The 20,742-nt window shown below is 59.5% G+C and overlaps 1 protein-coding gene across 1 annotated transcript in view; it reads right to left on the bottom strand.

The window, feature by feature from the left end:
• Nucleotides 1–1,012: 1,012 nt before the first annotated feature.
• The window catches only part of PLXND1 (plexin D1), a 68,731-nt gene continuing 49,001 nt past the window's right edge, over nt 1,013–20,742 (bottom strand). The window contains exons 26-36 of the mRNA XM_068157726.1: nt 16,453–16,599; nt 14,509–14,665; nt 13,480–13,583; nt 12,460–12,523; nt 11,792–11,826; nt 10,319–10,423; nt 9,457–9,620; nt 7,938–8,085; nt 4,808–4,948; nt 3,942–4,016; nt 1,013–3,449 (exon numbers count right to left, since the gene is read on the bottom strand). Coding sequence (XP_068013827.1) covers nt 3,333–3,449; nt 3,942–4,016; nt 4,808–4,948; nt 7,938–8,085; nt 9,457–9,620; nt 10,319–10,423; nt 11,792–11,826; nt 12,460–12,523; nt 13,480–13,583; nt 14,509–14,665; nt 16,453–16,599 — 1,257 coding nt within the window. The 3' untranslated portion in view covers nt 1,013–3,332. The remainder of the gene's footprint in view (nt 3,450–3,941; nt 4,017–4,807; nt 4,949–7,937; nt 8,086–9,456; nt 9,621–10,318; nt 10,424–11,791; nt 11,827–12,459; nt 12,524–13,479; nt 13,584–14,508; nt 14,666–16,452; nt 16,600–20,742) is intronic.

The following is a 20,742-nucleotide window of genomic DNA, read 5'->3' as shown; positions in this document are numbered from 1 at the left end:
CTGCTGGGGGTCAGCACAGGAAGGCTTCCATTGAACAGTTTCCCATGCCCACGTTCCTCCTGCTCTCTGCACAGCAGAGCCCTTTGAAGGTCAGCCTGATAATGCAGTGGGCTGCAGCCCTCCTGGGCAGGAGGAAATCAGTGGAAGTAAAACTCTTCCTAAAGAGGATTTTGTTAATCTGTGGCTGGCCTTGCCAATGCCCTCCAAGGCTCCTGGCCTTGCTTTGGGGCTTAAGCAAGAGCTGAGCAAACTAACTTCTCTTTAAACTTAGCCTTGGCCACGCTGATCCATCTGTAATGGAGCTGAAGCTCACGTTCCCCCAGAGGCAGGGCCGGGGATGCTGCAGTGACAGCTGAGCAGAGCTCACTCAACCCTTGGCTGCTGGTGAGCCTCCCGAAGCCCTGCTCACGGGACTGGCAATGCTCCAGAGGAGAGCTGTGCAGGAGCTGTGCCCTTGCTCACCAGGCACTCCCTGTGAAACATGAGGCACTCTGAAAGAGGCCAGCTCCTCTAATGGCTGGATTTAGCTGCACTAAGAATCAGCTTCCCAGCAGGAAAAGCAAATCCCTCTGGTGTCTGGAGAGCAGCTCTTACTGAGGGAGGGGAAAGAGAGGATTTAGCAGTGCCATGGGCTGTGACTGCTATCACAGCACTGAAGCCAAAAGTCAAGTGGTGGTGGTGGTGCGGAGCAGGGGCTGGCAGAAGATGCTGTCCTGTGGCCCAATGGCACTTGGCAGGGGTGAGGCTGCCCAGCAGTGACACCACTGGAGCGTTACTGGTCCCTTTGTGTGCAGCAGTGCAGGGTCAGTTCAGCAGCATGGCTGTGTCCCCCTGTGGATCTGTCCTGGTGGGAGCCATGGTGCCAGCAGCAGTGTGCTCTGCAGCCCAGAGGGGTAAGGACCCACAGGCAGGGGGTAGCTGCCACCCCCGGGCACACCTCGGGCAGGCAAAGCTCCCCACACACACCCAGGCCAGCCCAGAGGTTGGTCCCCAGCAGGCAGGAAGGCAGCAGCAGGTTTCAGCACCTTGTTTTATTACAAAGAGGCTTTTCTAGGAGTCTGCCACTTCACTACACAGCAGGTAAGGACACCACAGCCACCACACGTGCCAGTCTAAAACCATGGTGCAGAGGGCTTGGGGCTGGAGGCAGCCCTGCCAGCTGCTGCTCCCTTAGGGCTGCTTCAAAGGGTTCTTAACAACTTTCTGCTCTGAGAAACTTAAATACCGAAGCAGGAGGCCCCAGCACGTGGCCCAGGCACGGCACCGGGAGGCAAACCCTACCGGCTGCCACCGCACCGTGCCCTTCCTTGTCACAGCATGGAGCTCTTGCTCCACCGGCCCTTCCCCACCTCCAGCCAGGCTCCGCGTTCCCCGCACCTCTGTCCTTCCCACCCCTGCCCTCCCTGCGCTGGGCCTGCCTCTCTCTGGCAGCTATTCACAGTTTCTAAAAGAAAACGACGACACAAAATAATTCAAGACTGTGTGGAGTCTCTTTCAAAATAAAATGTAGCCCAGCTACATTGTTAGTTTCTGTCCTGGAGCCACCTCCTCAGCAGTGACACCTCCACAGTGTGGGGACTTCTGGAGGTCCCCTTAAAAAAGCTCTGCTCTCCTCTCCCCTCCCCGCACCGGATAAAGTCTCTGTTTAAAATAGGCATCTATGTACACGGGGCTGCCGGGCACAGCGCTCAGGCGTGCCGCTGCTGGGCTGATGGGATGGAGGCCCCCGGCACTGAGCCACCCAGGAGGAGCTCTGCTGGAACCCTCACCTAACAGCAGGTTGCATCCTTGCCAGTGGGATGAGTGGTGGAGGCTCACCTGGGACCCTGCCTGCAGTGAGGTAGTAACTTCTCTTCTGTTTGGCAGTTTGAAGCGCGGTGGCTCCGGCTGGGCTCAGCTGTGGTGGGCAGGGAGCTGCTGCCTGCAAGTGAGAGCTGGCTCCGAGGTGTGGAGTCAGCTGTGGTCCTGCCCCTGCAGAGGGACCGGGGAGGGGAGGCTGGAGAGCACCGGAGGAGCTACAGCTCCCTGGGTGTCCCAGCAAGCTGGGGCAGGGGCTCTGCCCTGTGCAGAGGCTGAGGGACAGCAGAGAAGTTTCTAGGTCTTGGACAAGCTCTGTCTGTGCAGCTCAGGGTGCTGGAGCTGCTCTGCTGGCCTGCCTGAGCATCCTGCTGCCAGGGGCTGGGGTCCAGTCTCTCTGCCTGAAGGAGCTGAGGGAAAGACCAGACCCAGCAAAGCTGCACTCTTGTGGCTGCTCTCAGGTGGGCTGGCTCCAGAGCGAGTTGCTGCAGCAGACCCCCCGTAGCACTGACCTTGCTTTTGGGGGCAAGGGCAGGAAGATGCTGGTGGGGTAGGGGAGGGAAGGTGCTGCCTGGTGTTCTGCTTACACTGCCCCACTCCAGAGCTGTCAGCAGCAGCTGCCCCGTGGCAGTGCCACAGCCATGGGTGCAGCTAGCACAGCTGGAGGGTGAGGCACAGCTGCTTCTCCCCCACTACCCCTGCTGCCTGGGCAGAGGCTGTGCCTGTGGCCAGCTGGCTGGAGGGTAGGGAGTCTTCACCTACCCCCAGCAACTCCAGCTTGCTCTGCAGGCAGAGGTGGAACCCAGGGACAGGGAAGGAGCCCTCCCCACGCTGTCTGACAACAGCACCTCCCCCCTGGCTCTGCAGCAGCCATCACCAGCTGGGGATAAAGTGCTTGGTCCATGCCTCAGCTCCCTGGGAAGCAACTGCTGTGCCTCAGCCCTGCATTCCCCGTTGCCCAAGTCTCAGATGGAGGGGTGGTTATGTTTACACATACAGTACAAAAATTAAAAGGCACAAAAATACACAGAATGCAGCAGATAGTGAACAGCTGAGCGAGTCCCTGGTGTTGTTAAAACAAGGATGCCAGAGGGATGGTGTGGAGGGAGCGCAGGCGCTGCTCCCATGGCCTTTGCTGTCTTTGCTCATTACGCCTTGAGGCTGCCCTTTGCTTCACCTCTTTGTTAGACCTCCTGCAGCCCCATCTCTTGTCCTGAGGAGCCACAAGCAGGGCTGCAGGGAGCTGCTGACCAGAGGGAAGTGGTGATCTGAGCTTGCTGTGTCACATCTCCACTTTTGGCTGGCAACAGCAAATAACTTATGGGTGCCATAGTGCAGACCAGAGGGGTTTTGAGCTGCTCAGGAAAGCTTCTTTTTAGGTGAGGGAGCCCTTCAGCCATGGGACAGGTCCACCCCCACCATGAGGCTGGCTGGGGAATGACCCTGGCGAGGCAATCCATGGCGTATGGTGGCTGAAGGCACGTTCCCCACAGCCCTGTGCTGCACAGAAGGTCACTTCCAGGGCTGCAGTGGGCCTAGGCTTCGCTGCAGCACTCGTAGATGTTGTCCTCCATCAGTGCAATCACTTGCTCGAACTTGTGCTGCAGCTGGGTGCGCTTGGTCGTGGGGTTGGCATCCAGGGCAGCCACAATCTGCAGGAGATGTGGGCAGGTGGGTGGCCAAGGCATACAGGCAGGGCTGCCCACCCACCAGCCCAGCTCTGCTGAGCCCAAATCTCAGCCAGACTTTTGCTGGGGAGAGCCTGTCTGGACTCGCCCTCTCTGGCTGTTCTAGGGCAAAGCTGAGTCCCTGGGCAGGGGAGCACAAGCAAAGCAAACCCAGGGTAATACTGAACTGCTCATAGCATGGGGGGCAGGAGGTTGGGGAAACAGGCAGGGCAGTGCCCCGCTGCAGGGGATGAGTTATTTGGGTGTGCACTGTACCAGCAAGCATTGGGGGCAGCCCAGCCCAGCTCGCAGCCCAGGAGTAGCTGCCCTGCTCTGTAGGGAAGCCATCAGCCTGGGGAGAGCGAAGCACTGCACCTGTCTGTGCATCCATTACGTGTGCTGGGGTGGTGCCAAGCATGCCAGCCCTCTTCTGGAGGGCTGGGTAGAGGCCGGGCTGGCACTGCGGCGGGCACTCACCTGGCAGCGGTAGCGCTTGGCGTATTTGTAGATCTCAGCCATGGCCACGTTGGTGTTGAACTCATTCCGGTATTTCTTTAGGGGCAGAACAAAGAGGGGGATGATAAGGTGGAGCAGCAAGTGAGCTCAAGCCCCAAGCTCAACCCAGATGGAAGGTTTTGCCTGGGTGTTTCTGTTGCCCCTTGAGGCGAGTGGCATTTGTTTGCAACAGAAACAGGCTCGGCCTCTGCTGCCCACGCCTGGCAGTGCCCCTCACCCCTGCCTGCCCAAAGCTGCCTCACAGCGTGGGGCAGTACAAGAGCTGGGTAGAGCGGTGCCAGCAGGAGCAGCCTGCTGGGCAGCTGAAGCTAAAGCAGCAGAGGGAGATGGTTTGATTTGCAGGGAGCTGTGGCACATCGCTGGCAGGACTCGGAGCCGTAGCGCAGCTGCCAGCTCTGGGAGCTGGTACCGGGGCCCTGCACCTGGGCCGGCTGCCAGGGCCAGCTGCCAGCAGGCTGCCTGGACTCAAGGCTGGCCCTGGCAGTAGGTGCCCAGTGGCCAGCTGGCTGGGGGCTGCAGGATGGCAGAGATCCTTTTCCAAACTTCCCGGCTCTTTGGCAATGGCTCTCACTGCCAAGTCCCAGCGGTGCCAGAGCTAGTTAAGTCCAAGCTGACTCGTGGGTGTTTACTGCAGCTCCGGCGGTAATTGAAGATGCTCAGAATTAGGTCAGATGAAGTTTGTGCAGGGAAGTTTGAGGCAAAATCTCCTTTCTCGGTTGCAGCATCTCAGCAGTAGCTGATGCAGCCCTTCTGCGCTTCCTGCCGCTGCCAGACCCCTGCCTCGCAAGGCAGGAGGCTGCAGCCCTGGCCCCTCCCTGCGCCCTTACCCGCGACTCCTCGGCCAGGTGAGCGTTCATCTCCTGCTCGCTGAGCGGGGGCATGTCGTGGATCTGTTTGTAGTATCTCTGCACGATCTTCCTGTACTCGGGGATCTCCTTGGCGTACAGCAGCTTGTTGGTCGGCGAGTCCTAGAGCAGGGGCGAGACGCAGCCATCAGGCACCTGCTGCCGGGCTTTGATCTGTCTGACCGTCAGACGCGGACTGCGGGGAGCAGCCACGGCTTTGGTCCCGGCTGTGGAGGGGAGTGTGCTGGGATGGCACAGAGCAGCTAATGACAGAGGTGCTGCCCGGGCACATAAAGGTGCTGCGGGTGGGCACCACCCACCTGCGGAGCCAGAGCTCCGGCTCCGGCCCTGCTTCCTGCCCAAGGTTTGTTAGCTGCGGTGCCAGGGACGGTGGCCGTGGCAGCCTGGCTTAATTTGCTGTAAGGGCAAGCTCAGAAGCATGCCCGGGGTCAGGCGAGGTGGCTTCTGCCGGGTGATACTCTGCAGAGTGGAGCAGGGCTGTGCCAGATCAAACACTTGGTGCTCCACAGCCCTGCCTGTGCAATGGGTAACGAGGGAAGGGCTTCTGCAGGCTTGGCTCGGGTCTCTTGAGCAGCCAGCTCGATCTAAATGGAAGAACAAAGCTCTCTCAAAGATGAACTTTGTCAGCTCAAGTGTTCCTCTCGGATTTTTCATGTAGCTTTGATTTATTTTGCATTGACTAACCCAGCCTGCCTGGCCTATATTGAGTGCATCTGAAGTAATTAACAGAAAACACTGAGCTCTCTTGATTTAATGTCAGCTTGGACAAGGCCATCTTACCCTCACAGTCCCTGCTCGGGTTGTAGCAGGGCCGGCAGAGCCCCGCTGCCCTCCTGGCACACAGCAGCATGACTGATCTTCACCTCGTGGCGCTCCTGCCCCGCTGAGATCATTACCCTGGCAGTGAACCTGGCTGCCTGGCCCAGCGCTGCGCCCCGAGGGGACACGGCCCCAGCTCGGGGGAGAGGGTGAGGAGTGAGCTCAGCGTGTCCCACCGCCCCGACACGACGTGGCTAGGGGGGAGGGGAGGGAGGCTCTGCGGAGGAGCCCGGCAGGGCTTGAGCCGCGGCGGCAGCATCCTGGGCGTGCTGGGCAGTGGCCACGGAACCCGGGGGTAACTGCAGGCTGCTGCTGCGAGCTGTAGCACGGTTGTAGGGGAATGGGAAATGGGCACCAGGCTGTGGCACCAGATCCCAGAGCAGTTTATTTCCAAACCCAGCAACGAGGCATTGCAGGAATGCAGCCAAGTTACAGAGCTGCTCACAACAAAAGGTTTTTCCCCTTGGAAACACAAAGGAAGCCGTGCTGCCTCCTCTCGGGAGGGGCTTTTAATTTGTGCCTGATTTCTCTGCATGAGGAAGAGGAGGGTACCGGGTCATTAACCAGTAGATGTATGGAACCTGAGCCTTGCAGTACCACCAGCAAGATGCTGAAAGCAGGGAAGGAATCGAGCCTGGAAACCATTCAGTGAGCTGCTCATGGATTTCCAAGCTGATTTTTACACTGAGGATTTATTCTTCCCACATTACTCAACAATTCCTTCTCTTATGCTATTGTATTCCTGGAAACTGTTTCCATCTGCTGTCTGACTCCAGCTGACCCCTCTTCCCCTCACCCACAGCCTGACAAAGACAAATGGTAGGTGTTTCCTAATGCGTGCCAAAAGAGAGCCCCGAACCCAAACAAACAAACCCCAGCGCTCATTAGATCTTCCTCCGGCCTTAACCTCTCCCAGCCAAGGCTTCCTGTTGCTCCCAGGCTGGGAGAGGCAGGGAGCAGCTCCCACCCCCTCTCTGCAGGGTCCCCCCCGACGTCATAGCCCACGCTGCCGCCAGGCTCTGTGCAGCGCTGTTTAATGAAGCTGCTTTCTGCCGCAAGGTTTCAGATGTCAGCGCCGGGGCCGGGCTGGGGGCAGAGCAGGAGGTGGGGGCTGGAGTCCTGCTGCCTCACCGCCTGCCCCGCGGGACAGCAGCCCTGGAGCCTCGCCGTGGCTCTGTGCTCTTGGCAGATGTGCTGAGCCCCAGGGCTCTGCCCACACACTGGAGCTGCCCAGAAGGTAATGGAGATGTCCTTGGAGAGGGGCAGCACTGTGGCAGCATCTGCCAGCTGCTTCCCTCGTCCTGATGGCTGGGATCTGAGGAGCACAGGCTCCTTCTGTGTGGGAGTGACCTTTAGGGTCATGGAGTCCAACCTTGACCCCAGCACTGCCAGGGCATCATCAGCCCATGGCCCTCAGCACCACATCTCCAAGGCTTTGAAACCCCTCCAGGGATGGGGATTCCACCACTGCCCTGGGCAGGCCTGGCCAACCCTTTAGGGGAAGAAATTGCTCTTCATGGCCAACCTAAAACTCCCCTGGGACAACCCGAGGACACTTCTTCTCATCCTATCATCACTTGTTTCTTGGGAGAGGAGCCCAACCCCACTTGGCTGCAGACTCCTCTCAGGGAGCTGCAGAGAGCAATGTGGTCTCTCCTTTCCTTTTCTTCAGGCTGAACAACCTGGTTCTTCCATCACTCCTCAGAAGACTTAAGACTCATAATGATGGTGTCAAGGGGATGTCCCTGGGTGGTCCCCACACCTCCAGGCTGGGTCTGTGCTGCCTGGGCAGGCAGAGCCCACATTCCTGAAGGCTCAGCTGGCCTCCTGAGCTTCTCACAGCTCTCCCAGGCGAGAGGCTTTGCAGGACCCACTGACAGCAGTGCATAAAGCTTCACCCGAAGCTACATCATCTTTCAACCTGCTACTGGGCGTTTGTGTGGTCCCTGAGCTGCTGTTCCAGGATTGCTGTGCTGATGCTGTCCCCCTAAGACAGCCCTGGCCAAGGGAGCTCTGTGCTGTCGGTGCCCGCCTCGGTCCCTCACAGCCCTGCCCAAGGCAGCAGGGCACCTCTGTCTGCTCAGGCACAGCTCAGCCCGTCAGGACGCACTGCAGAGGTGGTGCTGGCTGTGCTCCTGCGACCACAGGACAGCGCTCACAGCCCCGGGGCAACACCGAGCACCCAGCCATCAGCTGCTCTGCTCCCAGCCTCCCAGCTTCCTGCCTCTGCCCGCCGCCCGGCCGCGCCGCGCAGGCTGCCCCGGGAGGGTACCTTGCCCAGCTGCAGGTCGGAGAGCGAGCAGGCGTCGATGAAAGCCTGGGCGATCACCGAGAGGCAGGCGTCGATGTGGTCGGTCTTGTCGATGTCGAAGACAAACTGGGGGTTCTTCAGGATGTTCACCCAGAACCTCAGCGGCAGGCTGCAGGGAGGCAGCCCCGGAACACAGAGGGGTGAGGCTCGTGCTCCAGGGCCGGGGAGGAAAAGCAGGGCGGAGGGCAGAAAGTGAGCAGCAGAGAGGAAAGGAACGAGAGGCCAGGTTCTGCTCTGCAGTCGCAGCCTGGCAGGGACAGGCACGGATCTCTCTAGGCTGAGGCACACTGCCTGGGCAGGAGAGCCCAGGTACAGCTCTCTCCAGGGCAGTGCACACCTTGGCTGTTTCAGCAGCTCCTCGAGCCAGTGTGGCTCTAGAAATGCCTCTGCCAGGTGTGTGGGCATAGGGCTGTTGAGCCAGACCTCCCCACTTGCTGATTTTCCTTGCAGTGGTGTCAGCTCCTTCTCCTTGCTCCCCCACAGGCCCTCTCATGTGGTTCTGATGGCTGGTCTGGCCCCCTCTGTCTTTCTTCCTGCTATTAATTTTCTCCCACAGTTACTTCACTGATCCTCTGGCCAGGACAAGAATTTCAGTGCTGGTCCCTCTGGCTGTGCCTCCCTGGCAGCTGAGCAGTGGGAGCTGCTCTCAGTCTGTGCTTTACCAGCAGCTAAAGGCAAAGAAGGGCAGGCAAGGCTGCAGCTCAGTGCTGGTGCCTGTCCCCGGCTGCCCAGCCACACTTGAGGTTGATTTTCACATGCTGGAAATGGCTTCTGTCCCTGAAGCCCCAGGAGCACTCAGCCTGTCCTGGATGCCTCTCCAAGCTCCCTGCTCCCCCACTCTGGTTTCTCCCCTGCTCCACTTCCCCCGGCCATGGCTCCCACCCCAGTCCTGCTGCTCCTCGTGCCCCTCGGCATGGCTGCGGGCTGGTGCCAGGGCTGCACAGCGGGCAGCAGGCAGCTGCCATGGCAGCAGCTCCTGCAGCCCTGCCAGCAGCTCTCAGTCCCAGCCTGGGTACAGAGATAAGTCGAGAGAAGCATCCCAGGGGCTGGAAAGCCAGCAAGCAAATGGCAAGGAGCCAGCAGCCCTGTTTGAGAGGTCTCCATGCTGGCTGGAAGACCTGAGGTGGTTCTGGCCTGCCTCAGATCCTCGGTGCTTGCAGCTGACAATCCAGGCTGCTGCCTCCCAGCCCCCAACCCTCTTCTGCTCCTCCTTTCACTAGCTGCAGGAGCGTGCCAGTTCCTCCTGCCCCTTATCTGCCTTTGTCTCCTTCTTGCAGCTCATGGCACCCCAAGCCCTGCTTGTTCTCCAAGCCTGTGCTTGGCCTCCTCTCACACTGCTCCTCTGCCACCCCTCCTGCTTTCCAAGCCCCTTTGTTATGGTTAGCCACCTAACAATTTGTCCAGGACACCGGGGGCCTGCAGCTGCTGCTCCCCAGGGATGGAAGGAAGGAAGAGACAGAAGAGATTTCATCTTCCAAACCTGTTGGTCTTCCAGATGTGCATAGTGTCAGGGTCTGTGATCCCTCTCTTCTCCGCCTGCTCCTCGAGGAAGTCGAAGAAGTACTTGACAGCCAGGGGGGGTTTGTCGTCCCGGATGCTGAGGATGGCTTTGAACAAGTCGTCCAGGAACTTCTGCAGCGTGCCCTGCGGGGGAGCAGGCAGTGGGGGAGGGCAGCACCGGGGAAACCCTTCCCTGCCAGCTGGAGAGAGCAGCAGGGAGAGGGGCTGCCGGAGCAGGGGGGAGGGCTGCTGGTGCAGTGATATAATTAGCTTGCATTTGGGTTTAATTTCTTTTGGCATCGAGATTTTCCTTTCTCTCTGCTAGGATCTCACATCTGTGATTGTTCTGCACAGTAAATACAAAGAAGAGCAGAGACTGCTGGCCAGTCTTGTGATCTCTGCTCCAGTCAGGCATCATGCTGGGATTAAAGATGGGCTGGGAGCCCAGCTGCCGGAGTGGAGCACTCGCAAGTGGGCAAGTTCCAATCCGAGACTGCACAGACATTCCCCTGCTCCCAGCACTGAGCATCTCCCACTCTTTTCCCAGCAGGACCTCTTGCTGGGGAGGTAGGCTCAGGTCTGACCTATGCATCAGGACTCTGAGGTGATCAGCATCCCTTGCATGGGCACAGACCCAAGACCAGTCTGGGGAGACCATGGGGGGCTTCAGGCAGCAGTGCTGTTGCTCCCAGGGTGAGCTGGAGGGAAGCCAAGGAGCAGTGGTGCCCAGCAGCCTTACCAAACCCTCTCCAGGACGGAAGGGTCCCAGGGTGCCCCCCACCCCTCGAGAGCGACCAGCCCCTACAGGCCAGCACCACCAAACCCAGCACCCCATCCCCTACCTTCGTGGAGAGCAGCCTGGTCAGGTAGATCTCTGGTAGGACTTTCTTCCTGTGGCTCTGCCTGTGGGACTTCTTGTGTTCGACAGACTCATCGGTGGGGAGAACCTGCCCCCCCAAAGCACAGGCTCAGAGCTCCCTGCGGCGCCACGCTGCCTTTGCCTTCCCGGGCAGGGTTTCAGCTGCAGACTGCACCCCCTGCTTACAGCTGCTCCCTTATATGGCCTTGGAGGAGCGAGTTGTAATCCTCACTTTTCCTGAGGCTTGTTTCTCCTGCGCCTTTGTCCAGCTCTCCACTGCCTCTCTCAAGCCAGACCAAGAGAACAAACCAACCCAGCTTCCTCTGCTCCCCCCCTGCCCTGCAGCTCCCCTGGGTGGCTGCAGCTGGGGCTCCTGCAGCAAACGGCAGGAAACATCCCCCAGGATTCCTGCCCAGGCCTTCTCAAGCACAAACATCAATCTTGCCCCAGAGGGGTGGGCTAATGACAGCTCTGGAATGACCCAGCAGGCCAGCTCAGGGCATCTTGGCACCGGTTCACATGGGCACGCTCAGTTTCCCATCCCTTCTCCCTCCTCACTCAGCTGGGGGCTTGTACTGTCTGAAGCCATCAAACCTTCCTGCTGCCCACAATGCTTCTCTCCTAACAGCTTTCAGCAACCCTTAACACTTGGTAGCCCAGCACAAGCACAAATGAGCCTCAGCACAAGCACAGCTCACCAATGCCCCCAGCCCCAGGGGCAGGCAGCATGCCAGGAGCTCCAGCTTGGTGACTGGCCCCCGGCTGCCCAGGGTGCTTGGCAGCACCACGCTCCGGCCCTGCTCCCAGGCTCTCTGGCTGCTGCTGGTTACACCAGGCACAAGGACTTCCCTGCCACCCAGCTCATTTTTACGGTGTCCCACGGCACCAAAGCTTGTCTAAAGATAACCTTTTCTGTGCCTCTCTGAGCCCCTCTGCAGGAAAGTAAGGAGCCCTGCCCCAGCCTGTTCATCACTCCTCACAGCCCAGCCCACAGAGGGGGCTCAGCTAACAGCAGAAGGCTGAGAAGATTTTCTCCTCTTTCATCACACCAACTGAAAAACCACAGACTGGAGTGCAGGAGATGAGGGATCCTGGCTGGTCACCACTGCTGCCAGCACTGCCCAGGGGACATCTCCCTGACAGACAGGGGACAGCCTGGGACTGGCTGATGCTGGAGTGCAGCCACCATGGAGGTGAAATATGTCAACACAGGAGCAGGAGGTCAGATGGCTCCACTCCACTACCACAAAGAGCTTTGACTCAAGCACCCCTGGGCTGGGCCACCTGCCCTCCACCAGCATCCTCACTGTCATGGCAGCAGGAGAGCAGAGTCAGAGCTGTGGCACATCCCCTGCGTGCCCTTCACTGCAGAGGGTGTCCTGCAGAGTTGCTCCACTCCCCTGGGTGGCCAGATAGCCCCCAGCCCCCACCACAATGCTGGGAGCGGGATACTCACCAAGTGGAAGTACTTCTCAGTGTCCAAATCCTTCACTGTGAGGAAGACAGAGACACAAAGGCTCAGTCAGGGCACCTAAGTCAATGTCCTCCCCAACAGCCACCCTCCATGGCAGGAGGTGTTCTGCTTTCCCCAAGGACCCCAGCACTGAGCAGGGGCTCCTACCCCAAGTGACTCAGCAAGCTGCTGTGTCTGGAGTTGTGTATTGCCTCTGGGACATGCAGCAGGTACCTCAGCAGCTACAACAGGGAGGACTTGTGGGGCACCCAAGAGGGCAGGAGAGCAGGATCAGCACAGGGGTGCTACTGCAATGCCCTCCGATGCCCCACTGTGCCCTGCAGTGCCCCACGTGCCCTGGGCCATGTCCAGCCTCATGGCTGGGGCAGCTGCAGCCCTGAGCAGCTCCTGGCTCCAACAGGCAAAGGAGCTCTGTGCCACTGCAGTGCCAGCCTTGGGGCAGGAGGCCTGCACACAGGGGCTGACACTCCTTCTTCAAGGTCAGTTTTTGTCTCCCCTGCTCTGTTCTGAGCTTCTGCACAGCCTGGAACCTAGAAGCAGGCTGGCAAGAAGCTGCAGGTGTAAGTGGGAGGGAAGAGCCTCTTCCAATCAAGTGGTTTCAGACCTTCCTCTTTCCCCTTGCTAGCACAGACTGCAGGCTCCAGCCCTACCTCTGCTCAGCGTGGTGTCCTTCTTGTCTGACAGGCTCATGGCCAGTGATGCCCCTTCAGGGATCTGTGGAGGAAGGGAAGAGCAGATGCCAATGATGGGGGCCTCAATGGTACCTCCCATGGAGATGGGGATGGACCTGGGGAGATCTCAGGAGCTGGGGGACGCTGGTGCCCTGCCACAAGTGCCCTCTGCCCTGCTCCCCAGCTCAAGAACCAGCAGGAAGGGCAATGCTCTGTGTGGAAAGGGGTTTAAAAATAATGCAAGCTGAGGTGAGGGTTTCACATCTCACAGGATTCAGCTTGTGCCCAAGCTGCAGTTTTGGATCATTCTGAAGCAGCTGGAAGAGGAGAGTGCTGGGCTGTGCAGCAGCTCTTTGCCTTTACCAGGAGAGCAGAAGTATCCTGGCTGCAGCCCAGCCTCGGGGGGCTGGCACTGGCTGTGCCAAGGGCAGTGGCCAGCAGCAGGCTCCCTGGCACAGCCCTTACACAAACAGCAACAGCAGCCAGCACCGAGGCTGGGCTTGAGCTCCCACGCAGGGCTACCGCCCAGCCAAGCTTGTGCCCCCGGGCACCACAGGCACCGCAGGGAGCACGCAGGCACTCCTGGTTTCATTTGGTTCTCAAAGGAAAAAGGTCACAACCCCCAGAGCTGCCACTTGTCCCCACACCTCTGGCCTCTGCTCCTCGGCAGCACCCCCGGCCCTGCGCCGGGCAGCAGCAGCGACCCCAGCGGGAGCAGAGTGATGCTGGTCAGGCAGGCTGCCGGCCGCGGGGAGCAGCAGCTCTGCTTCCTCCCCTCTCTGCCGTCGGTAAGAACTTGTTTTGCATGCAGGGCGTTTAATGAGCTCCAGTGTGCTGCAATATTAACGAGCTCCTCGCCAGGGCAGACACCTATTCCCCGGAAGCGCTGGCGGAGCTATGGCAACCTCCCTGCTCCTTCCTAACGCTGCTGCCGACTGTGGGGGACTGCCCCCGGGGCCAGGCAGGCCCCCTCCGAGCTGCTGTCCCCCGTGGGCTTACCTTGTAGTGTGCTAAGGTGTTGAGCTTCTTCCTGCCGTCCTCCACCACCGAGGTGTCGTCCAGGTCCCGCAGGATGTAGCTGTCGGTGCTGGTGGCAAACCACTCTGCACAGAGGGGGACAAGTGAAACACGAGCCCCCAGGCGGTGTGGGGGTGCCAGGGCTGGCCACAGGGAGCTCAGGGGCTGCACAGCTCTGCTGCCAAGGCCACTGGGGCTCTGGGAAACCACATGTTTAGCCTCCAAGGTCAGCCCTGGAGCCTAGAGCAGACCTGGATCTAGGAGAGGTGACAAAGGCTCTGCTGGAGAGATGGAGAGGTGCAGCTCTTCCCCTTCCCCTCTCATGTGGGGATGGTGTGGGACTGCCCCATGGAGCACCTGGCACTGAAGTGACCGTGGCCACTGCAGCTGCTGGTGACTCCCCACAGAGCAGAGCTAATCAGGTGCCTAGGAGGGGACATGCCACATGCACCAACTGTCCCTGCCCCAGCCCAGGTGTTCCTCTCTGGAGGCTCCCTCTGGCACTAACCCAACCAGGGGACGTTGCCATGGCCTGGCATGAGGCACCACAGGCAGTGTGGGTTTCTCTCACCAGCACTGGCTTGGATCCTTCTTAAACATGGGGAGAAGGAGTTGAAGAGACAAATGGCCTGAGTGTGTGTGTGAGCAGGAGCCCCAGGGCTCAGTTACAGCTGCTCACGGACAGACAGGTGCCAACAAGCCACCTGCAGCCTCAGGGTACCAGGGCTGGGACCTGTTCTGGGGCTAATCCTTTAAAGCATGCAAGTCCCTGTGCTCCACTTGGGCTTTCCTCAAACTTCTTTCCAGTTATGCCCACTTACTCTTGCCCACCACTACCTGGCCCCCCTACCCTTTCCTGAGAACCATGCTCAGGTAAAGGCTGCCCTGCTGCCTGCCCTCTTGCCAGCGCTGCCTCACTCACTGCCCTCTGCCAGACACCAGGAGCTGCTTGCAGCACCGGCTGCTTCAGCTGCTTCTAAGGACTGGCTGGTGCCAGCACCTGGTCCTTACCAAGGTCAACATCTTCCACCCTTGGCCACTGGGAGTAGGGCACGTTCTTGCAGAAGGCCTCCAGGATCTTCTCCTTCACTTGGCTGAGCGTGTCGGTGTCCATGGCCCTGACGCTCAGGGAGTCCATCCCGCAGCCTTGGAAGGAGACGTTGAGGTTCTGCAGGCAGAGGAGGAGCTGGGGTGACCTTCCCAGTCCTGTTGGCTCCCAGGGACACAGGCAGGCTCTGCACCCACATGGCTCTCACTGGTGTGCTCTGGGCCCCGTGCTGCTGGAAACCAAGCTCAGCAAATGAGGTCATCTGGGCTTCAGCATGAGCCAGAGGCACTGACTGACAGCCCAGGAGGCTGAAGCCCCTCTTTGTTGATGGAGCCAGGAGGACACAGGCAGTGACACTGAGACCTTGTCCCTGCTGCCTTGCTAATGGACCTTAGCCCTGATGGGCAGAGACCACCTCGGGGCGGGAGGAGAAGTCAGCTCCCAGCACAGCTCCCTGGCTCCAGCCACTGACTAATGAGGCTGCTAAGGCTCATTGCTCAGCCTCCCCCTGACACCATGGCCCAGCTCCTTTATCCAAACATGCTACAGGCTGGGGTCTGCTAAAGCACTGGAGACGCCACCAGTACCACCCAGCAACCTGCTCGAGAGCCTCCTCAACAGCAGGACAGGCAGCTGTGAGTGGCTCTGGGCTGCCACAGGCACCAGCTTGGACCCCAGGATGCACAGCTACTGCTGCAGGAAGCTGCAGGCAACAAGAGCAACTCTTCCTCCTCTCTTCTGGGAGCACCTGCCATGCCAGCCAAGAGAGGGGAAGAAAAGCCCAGGTGCCACCTCCTCTCATAAGCTGTGCCTGGCTGGCAAACCTATGGCAGCAGGGTGCAGGGGCCAGGGGCACTGGCTGTGCACAAGCAGAGCTGCCTCAGAAGGACCTGCAAGAGTCATGGCTGGGACCTGCACAGTCCAGAGGTTGTTTTACAAACAGCTTTGCAGCATCCTTGACTACAAGCACTGTGAATGCAGTGGTGGAGGCCAATGGAGATGTGATTCACACTGTGCACCACCACAGAATCAGACTGCTCGGGGCTGGAAGGGACATTTCAAGGTCATCTGGTCCAAGCCTGCTGCAGTGATCAGGGCCATCAGCAACTGGAGCCAGTTGCTCAGGGCCCCCTCCAAGCCACTCTGCAGGGTGTTCTCCAAAGTGAGCTTAGTTACCAGCAACATGGAGGCTACCCAGCGAGCTAGCACTGCCCTAGCAGCTGCTGCTTCCTCCAACACACCCTGCTCACACTGCTCCTCTCACAGAGCAGGCCCTGCTGCCCCTGCCCAATTATGAAGCTGCCACTTCTGCCCAGAATGCCCCTGCTGCACCCCACCATGCCCCCACTGACTGTGCTGGACACTGACAGCTCAGCTGGCAACCTGCAGTGGATGTGGGGCCCCAGCCTGCTCTGTTACAGTGAAGCCCATCTGGGGTAACCCCTGAGCACACTGAGGCTGCTCCAGATTGATGCCAGGCTATTGCAAGCAGGATTTGGCCCAAGCTGTGGGAAGCATCAGGCCTCGGGGGAGCTGAACGCCTTGCAGGCACAGCCCTGCCTGCCCTCTCCAGAGGCGTTTTGCAGAGCCTCTTTTCAGCAGCACTCCTGCCACAGCCTGGGCAGAGCTCCCACCCCAGGACCTGGGCTCACAGCTGGTGCCTTCCTGCTGCCAGGGATGATGGGTTTTTGCTGGCAAGGGTAAAGCTGTGGCTCTAACTCTGAATATGGCAGAACTCACTTCCTTGCCTCTCTTCGTTCCTGTCCTGAGCCTAGGTGCCAAGGGATGGATGTGAAAACAAACAGCCACTACGAGCCTTGTTCTGCAGGCACAAGCTCTAATCAGCCTCTGGCACAACCACCCCAAAGGGGTCTGTGCCCACTGCCCCCCGGGGTGCAGGTACTCACTCTAGGCTTGGCCTCGATGTTCTCCCTCAGCAGCCACTCCTCGTTGAGGGTGTACCTGGCCTTGCCCGTGATGGCATCGATGGAGCCTTTGTTAATCTGCTGCTTGATGGCACAGATCAGCAGGAAGAAAGGCTCTCCAACTGTCTCCTGGGGAAGGGAAGAGCACCAGGTAAGCTGAGCAGACCTGCTGCTGATACCTCCTTGCAGCAGCGTGGTGGGACAGGCTCTGCATGGGCACTGGAGGTGCATGCACTCTGCAGGGAGCAGGACTGGGCTCTCTAGGCACAGCACCCAGAGCTCCCCCCAGCATCCCCCTGAAGCTGCTCTGAAGTTTTCAGACTCATGGCAACGTGACAGCACAGATGGGGGAGGGACACAATAGCCCACAGCAGCCCCAGGAGGCTTTTGGGGAGGGTGAGCCGTGACTGTCCACACCAACACCCCCCACTGCTTCTCCAGCAAGTGGGGCTGTGGATGCCACCAGCAGCCTGTGCCCCCTCTGCTGTCCCCTGGCCAGAGCAGTGCTGAGCAGGAATCTGTGTGCAGCATGCTCAGCACAGGCTGGATGGATGCTCTGATTTACACCCGAAACTTCGCGTGGGCTCGGGCAGGCTCTGGCACACACTGGCACAGAGATGTTCCCTGCACTCTGACAGGGCACAGCCTGTACAGCATCCTGCACTCAGCAGGATGGGGACTGACTGCACAAAAATCCAGGTCTACAGAGAGATTTGGGCACCCAGCCTTCTCGTGAAGGGATCGGGTGAAGCCCTCCAGGGCTGCCTGGCCGGTACTGAGCTCCACGGAAGGGAGCTCCATGGAAGGGAGCCCTCTGCCTGCCTGCGGCGCTGGGAACCAGTTCATGCTTCTCATACCAAAGCAGAGCCCTGGTCACAGCACAGCAGAGAGGATCAGGGTCAGCAGGCCGTTCCCAAGCCACAGGAGCAAGCACCAGTTAACCCCTTCCATGCACCAAGCCCTGTCCTGCAGGGTGAGGCGGCTGCGAGGAGCAGAGAGTGCAGCAGGGACCAGCCCTGTGCCGCGGTTCAGCTGCACGCTGATGCCAGGCCCCCGCTGCCTGCCAGGCTGGTGAGCAAGGCAAGCACCAGCGCTGTGCTCAGGCAGCTTTCTGCTGGTGGAGTTCAGCCCACCCTCCCTGCCCCTCATCTGCCACTTCCCTCCAGCCAGGCAAGTGCAAATTCCTGCGCACTGCCGAGCGCCACACCCTGTGCCCGCTGCCATCCGAAGCCTCCTCAAGACAACAGATACCAACTGAGTCTGAAATTTCTCAGTGAGAGCTGCTAAATCCTGTTCAATCTGCTTCTTAATTAAGACTTGGTGCTTCTTCTATTCTAATTGCCCTATAATTGCTAAAGCAATTAGTCTGATGTCAGTTTTGAGTCGGCTGCAGTCGGTGCGGCTGATGCCAAGACACTGCAGCAGGGCGGTGGGTGGGCATGCACCATCTGTGCCCACGCTGCACCCACTTTATTTTCCCAGGACAACTTCTTTTATCAACACAGGGAAGCTTCTTGGGCCTTCTGCTGGGTTTAATGACCTCCTGCAATGCTCCTGCTGAGCAGGCAGCACAGACTGGGCTCAGGAGCAGAGCCACTGGTGCTGGAAATGGAGGAGGGCACAGCCCCGTGACAGACCTGCAGGTGTGGGGACCTGGAGAAGCTGAGGATCATGAGCAGAGCAGAGAAAGTGTCAGAGGCCACAGAGAATAGTTGGTTGCTGAGAGCAAGTCAGGAGTGTGGGGTAATGAGCAAGGGGTGACACAGACTTGCCCAGGCTGCAGGATCTGCCTCCCTGTGATGGAACTGCAGAGCGCTGCCAGGCTGACCCCACGCAGAGGTGCTGGCAGCCCCAAGGGTGATCCTGCGAGGCAGAGGATCTCTGCTTGTGTCCCATGTGTGAGCACACAGCAGGGACCGGCCCAGGAGCACATTCAGTGCTGGGGTTTGGAGCCTGCCCCATCCTTGTGGGAAGCTCTGGCCCTGGCTCTGACCACAGAGACGTGAGGGGCTGCCAGCACTGTTGCCTCCAAACCCGTCAGCAAAGAGCTGCTACTGCAGGAGCCCTTCACAGCCTGAAACCAGCACAGGTTGTGCCAGCTGGGCTGGCAGTGCAGTGCCTTAGCATGGAGCCACAGTCACGGGATGGTTTGGGGTGGAAGGGACACCTCAAGGTCATCAGCTCCCTTCAGTCAGCAGGGACATCTGCAACCAGGGCAGGTTGCTCAGAGCTTTAAACAGCCTGACCTGGAATAGTTCCAGGGATGGGGCAGCTCCCACCTTTCCAGGACACAGAGGAGAGGGCGCTTGGGACCCGCCGCAGCCTGCAGGAGCGGGACCAGCCCCGCGCAGGAAGTGACGGCAGCCCCACGCCAGATACTGTTTCTGTTTGGCTTTCTGGCCTCCAGGCTCAGGCACCGTGGGATGCTGTGGAAATCTGCAAAAGTGCTAATCAGAGAGCAAATTTCAAAGGGGGGAAAGAAGGGCTGGCAGGCAGGGCCGAGAGATAAAATGGCAAACTTGGAAACCTCAAGCATTGTTCAGAGAGCTCCTCTGGAAACAAACCAAAACTGGCTTTGGACTTGGCTGGTTGGAGAAAGGAAGTGGAACTAGGAGAGATCAGTGCTGATTCAGGACAAAAACACCCTTAAAAAAACACAGTCTGGGGCCTTTTTTCCTCCCATTGTGACTGTATTTTAATGAGAGCTCATTTTCATTTCTGACTGAACTGTTGCAGGCTCCTGCAGCTCCGCGGGGCCCTGGCAGCACTCAGCAGTAATGGGAAGCACAGCTCAGGCTGGCACGGCTGGCACCGCTTCGCCGGTGTGGGAGGGCTAGGGGCTGTGTGCTTTACAGCACAGCCTGGGCTCAGATGTTGCTGCCCTGGGAGCAAGGCTGACGGGCGCTCAGGGATGTCCTCCCTGCAGCACAGTGCAGCCATCTGCGCGTCCTGGTGAGGCTGGGGTGGGAAAAGCACAGCCACAGCTGCTTGGCCCAGGTGCCTGCTCCTTTTGGGATGGTGAGGATCTGTGTGCACTCTGTGCAGAACCAAACTCAGCTCCATCCCACATGCAAGACTTTGGGAAGCTCGGGCCCAGACCTAACAGCTGAATTCCAGGACCTTAGTTTTGCTCTAAGTAGTGGTGCCCTGACGCTGTCAGGAGCCAGGCACCACAGTACCACAACACCTGATGGGGAAGGCTTTTTCTTCGGCGCCTTCCCCCAGAGCTGTAGTAGGAAGCAGACACCTGGACTGCTTTATCCACGACTCTCAGCTCTGCAGCAGCTGTACACATGCTGCCAGTTCCCTCTGAACCCTATCCCCAGCAGGAAGCATCCCACCAGCTCCCCATCACACCTTCTGCACGCACCGAGCCAGACCTCCCCATCAGCGCCTCGCCTTCAGGTGCCCTCCACATGTGCAGGGCACCGGTGACTGCGGCCTGCAGCTCCTGCCCAGCTGAAGACAGCTCCTGCAAACCATCTTCCCCCAGAACACAAAGGGCTGGGCTATGAGGCAGAGCAGTAACAGCAAACAAATGTTTTGGGCGTGGGGCGCTGGCTCTAAGGGCAGAGGAGGAGCACTCGGAGCACTCCCGCGGGCTGGGCACAGCCCTGAGCCCAGCCTGAGCAGCTGCCCCGTTCTGACCGCAGCTGCTCCGTCCCCTGTGTGCCAGGCAAGGGCCTGGCTCTGCCAGCGCGCACCGAGACCCCCACGCCCTGGCAGAGCCCTGCACCTGGGGCAGTCAGAGGGATGTTTCACTGACTAGTTCTGCCTGATCAGGTCTCTGCCTCCTCCAGGCTCCAGCAGGCAGCGTGGCTTCTCCTCTACCCTCACACACGTGACACAAAAGGCTCTTGAAAGCAGCTCTCTGTTGCCCTGCAGCACAGACACCCTGTGCTGTGCAGGGATGACTGCTATAGATGAGACAGGGCAGGCAAAGGAAGGAGCAGACTGCAAAGCCAGATGCAGCTGGGTCCTCTGCTGAGGACCTGCCTGCAGCAGGCTGGAACACAGGTGCAGCCGGTGGCCCAACAGCTCCATCGAGGGCCACCACAGACCTGCTTGCTCCCATCCCTACCCTGTTCCTCTACCTCCCTGCATGGGGCCTCCCAGCACAGCAAAGCCAGCTCACAGCCTGGACCAGCAGCACCCTGGCCACAGGGACAGCCACCAGTCCAGCCACCAACCCTGGCCAAGCCCATAGCAATGGGCACTTCTCTGCCCAGCACACTGGCACACGGGAGCTCCTGGCCATGGATCAGCTCTGTA

Source organism: Melanerpes formicivorus, unplaced genomic scaffold (genome assembly GCF_026170545.1).
Source record: "Melanerpes formicivorus ecotype bairdi unplaced genomic scaffold, bMelFor1.0.p_v2 SCAF_38, whole genome shotgun sequence".
In the NCBI taxonomy this organism is placed as follows: Eukaryota; Metazoa; Chordata; class Aves; order Piciformes; family Picidae; genus Melanerpes; species Melanerpes formicivorus.
Note: the sequence above shows the minus strand (reverse complement) of the source record. Positions and strands in the feature narration are given on the sequence as shown.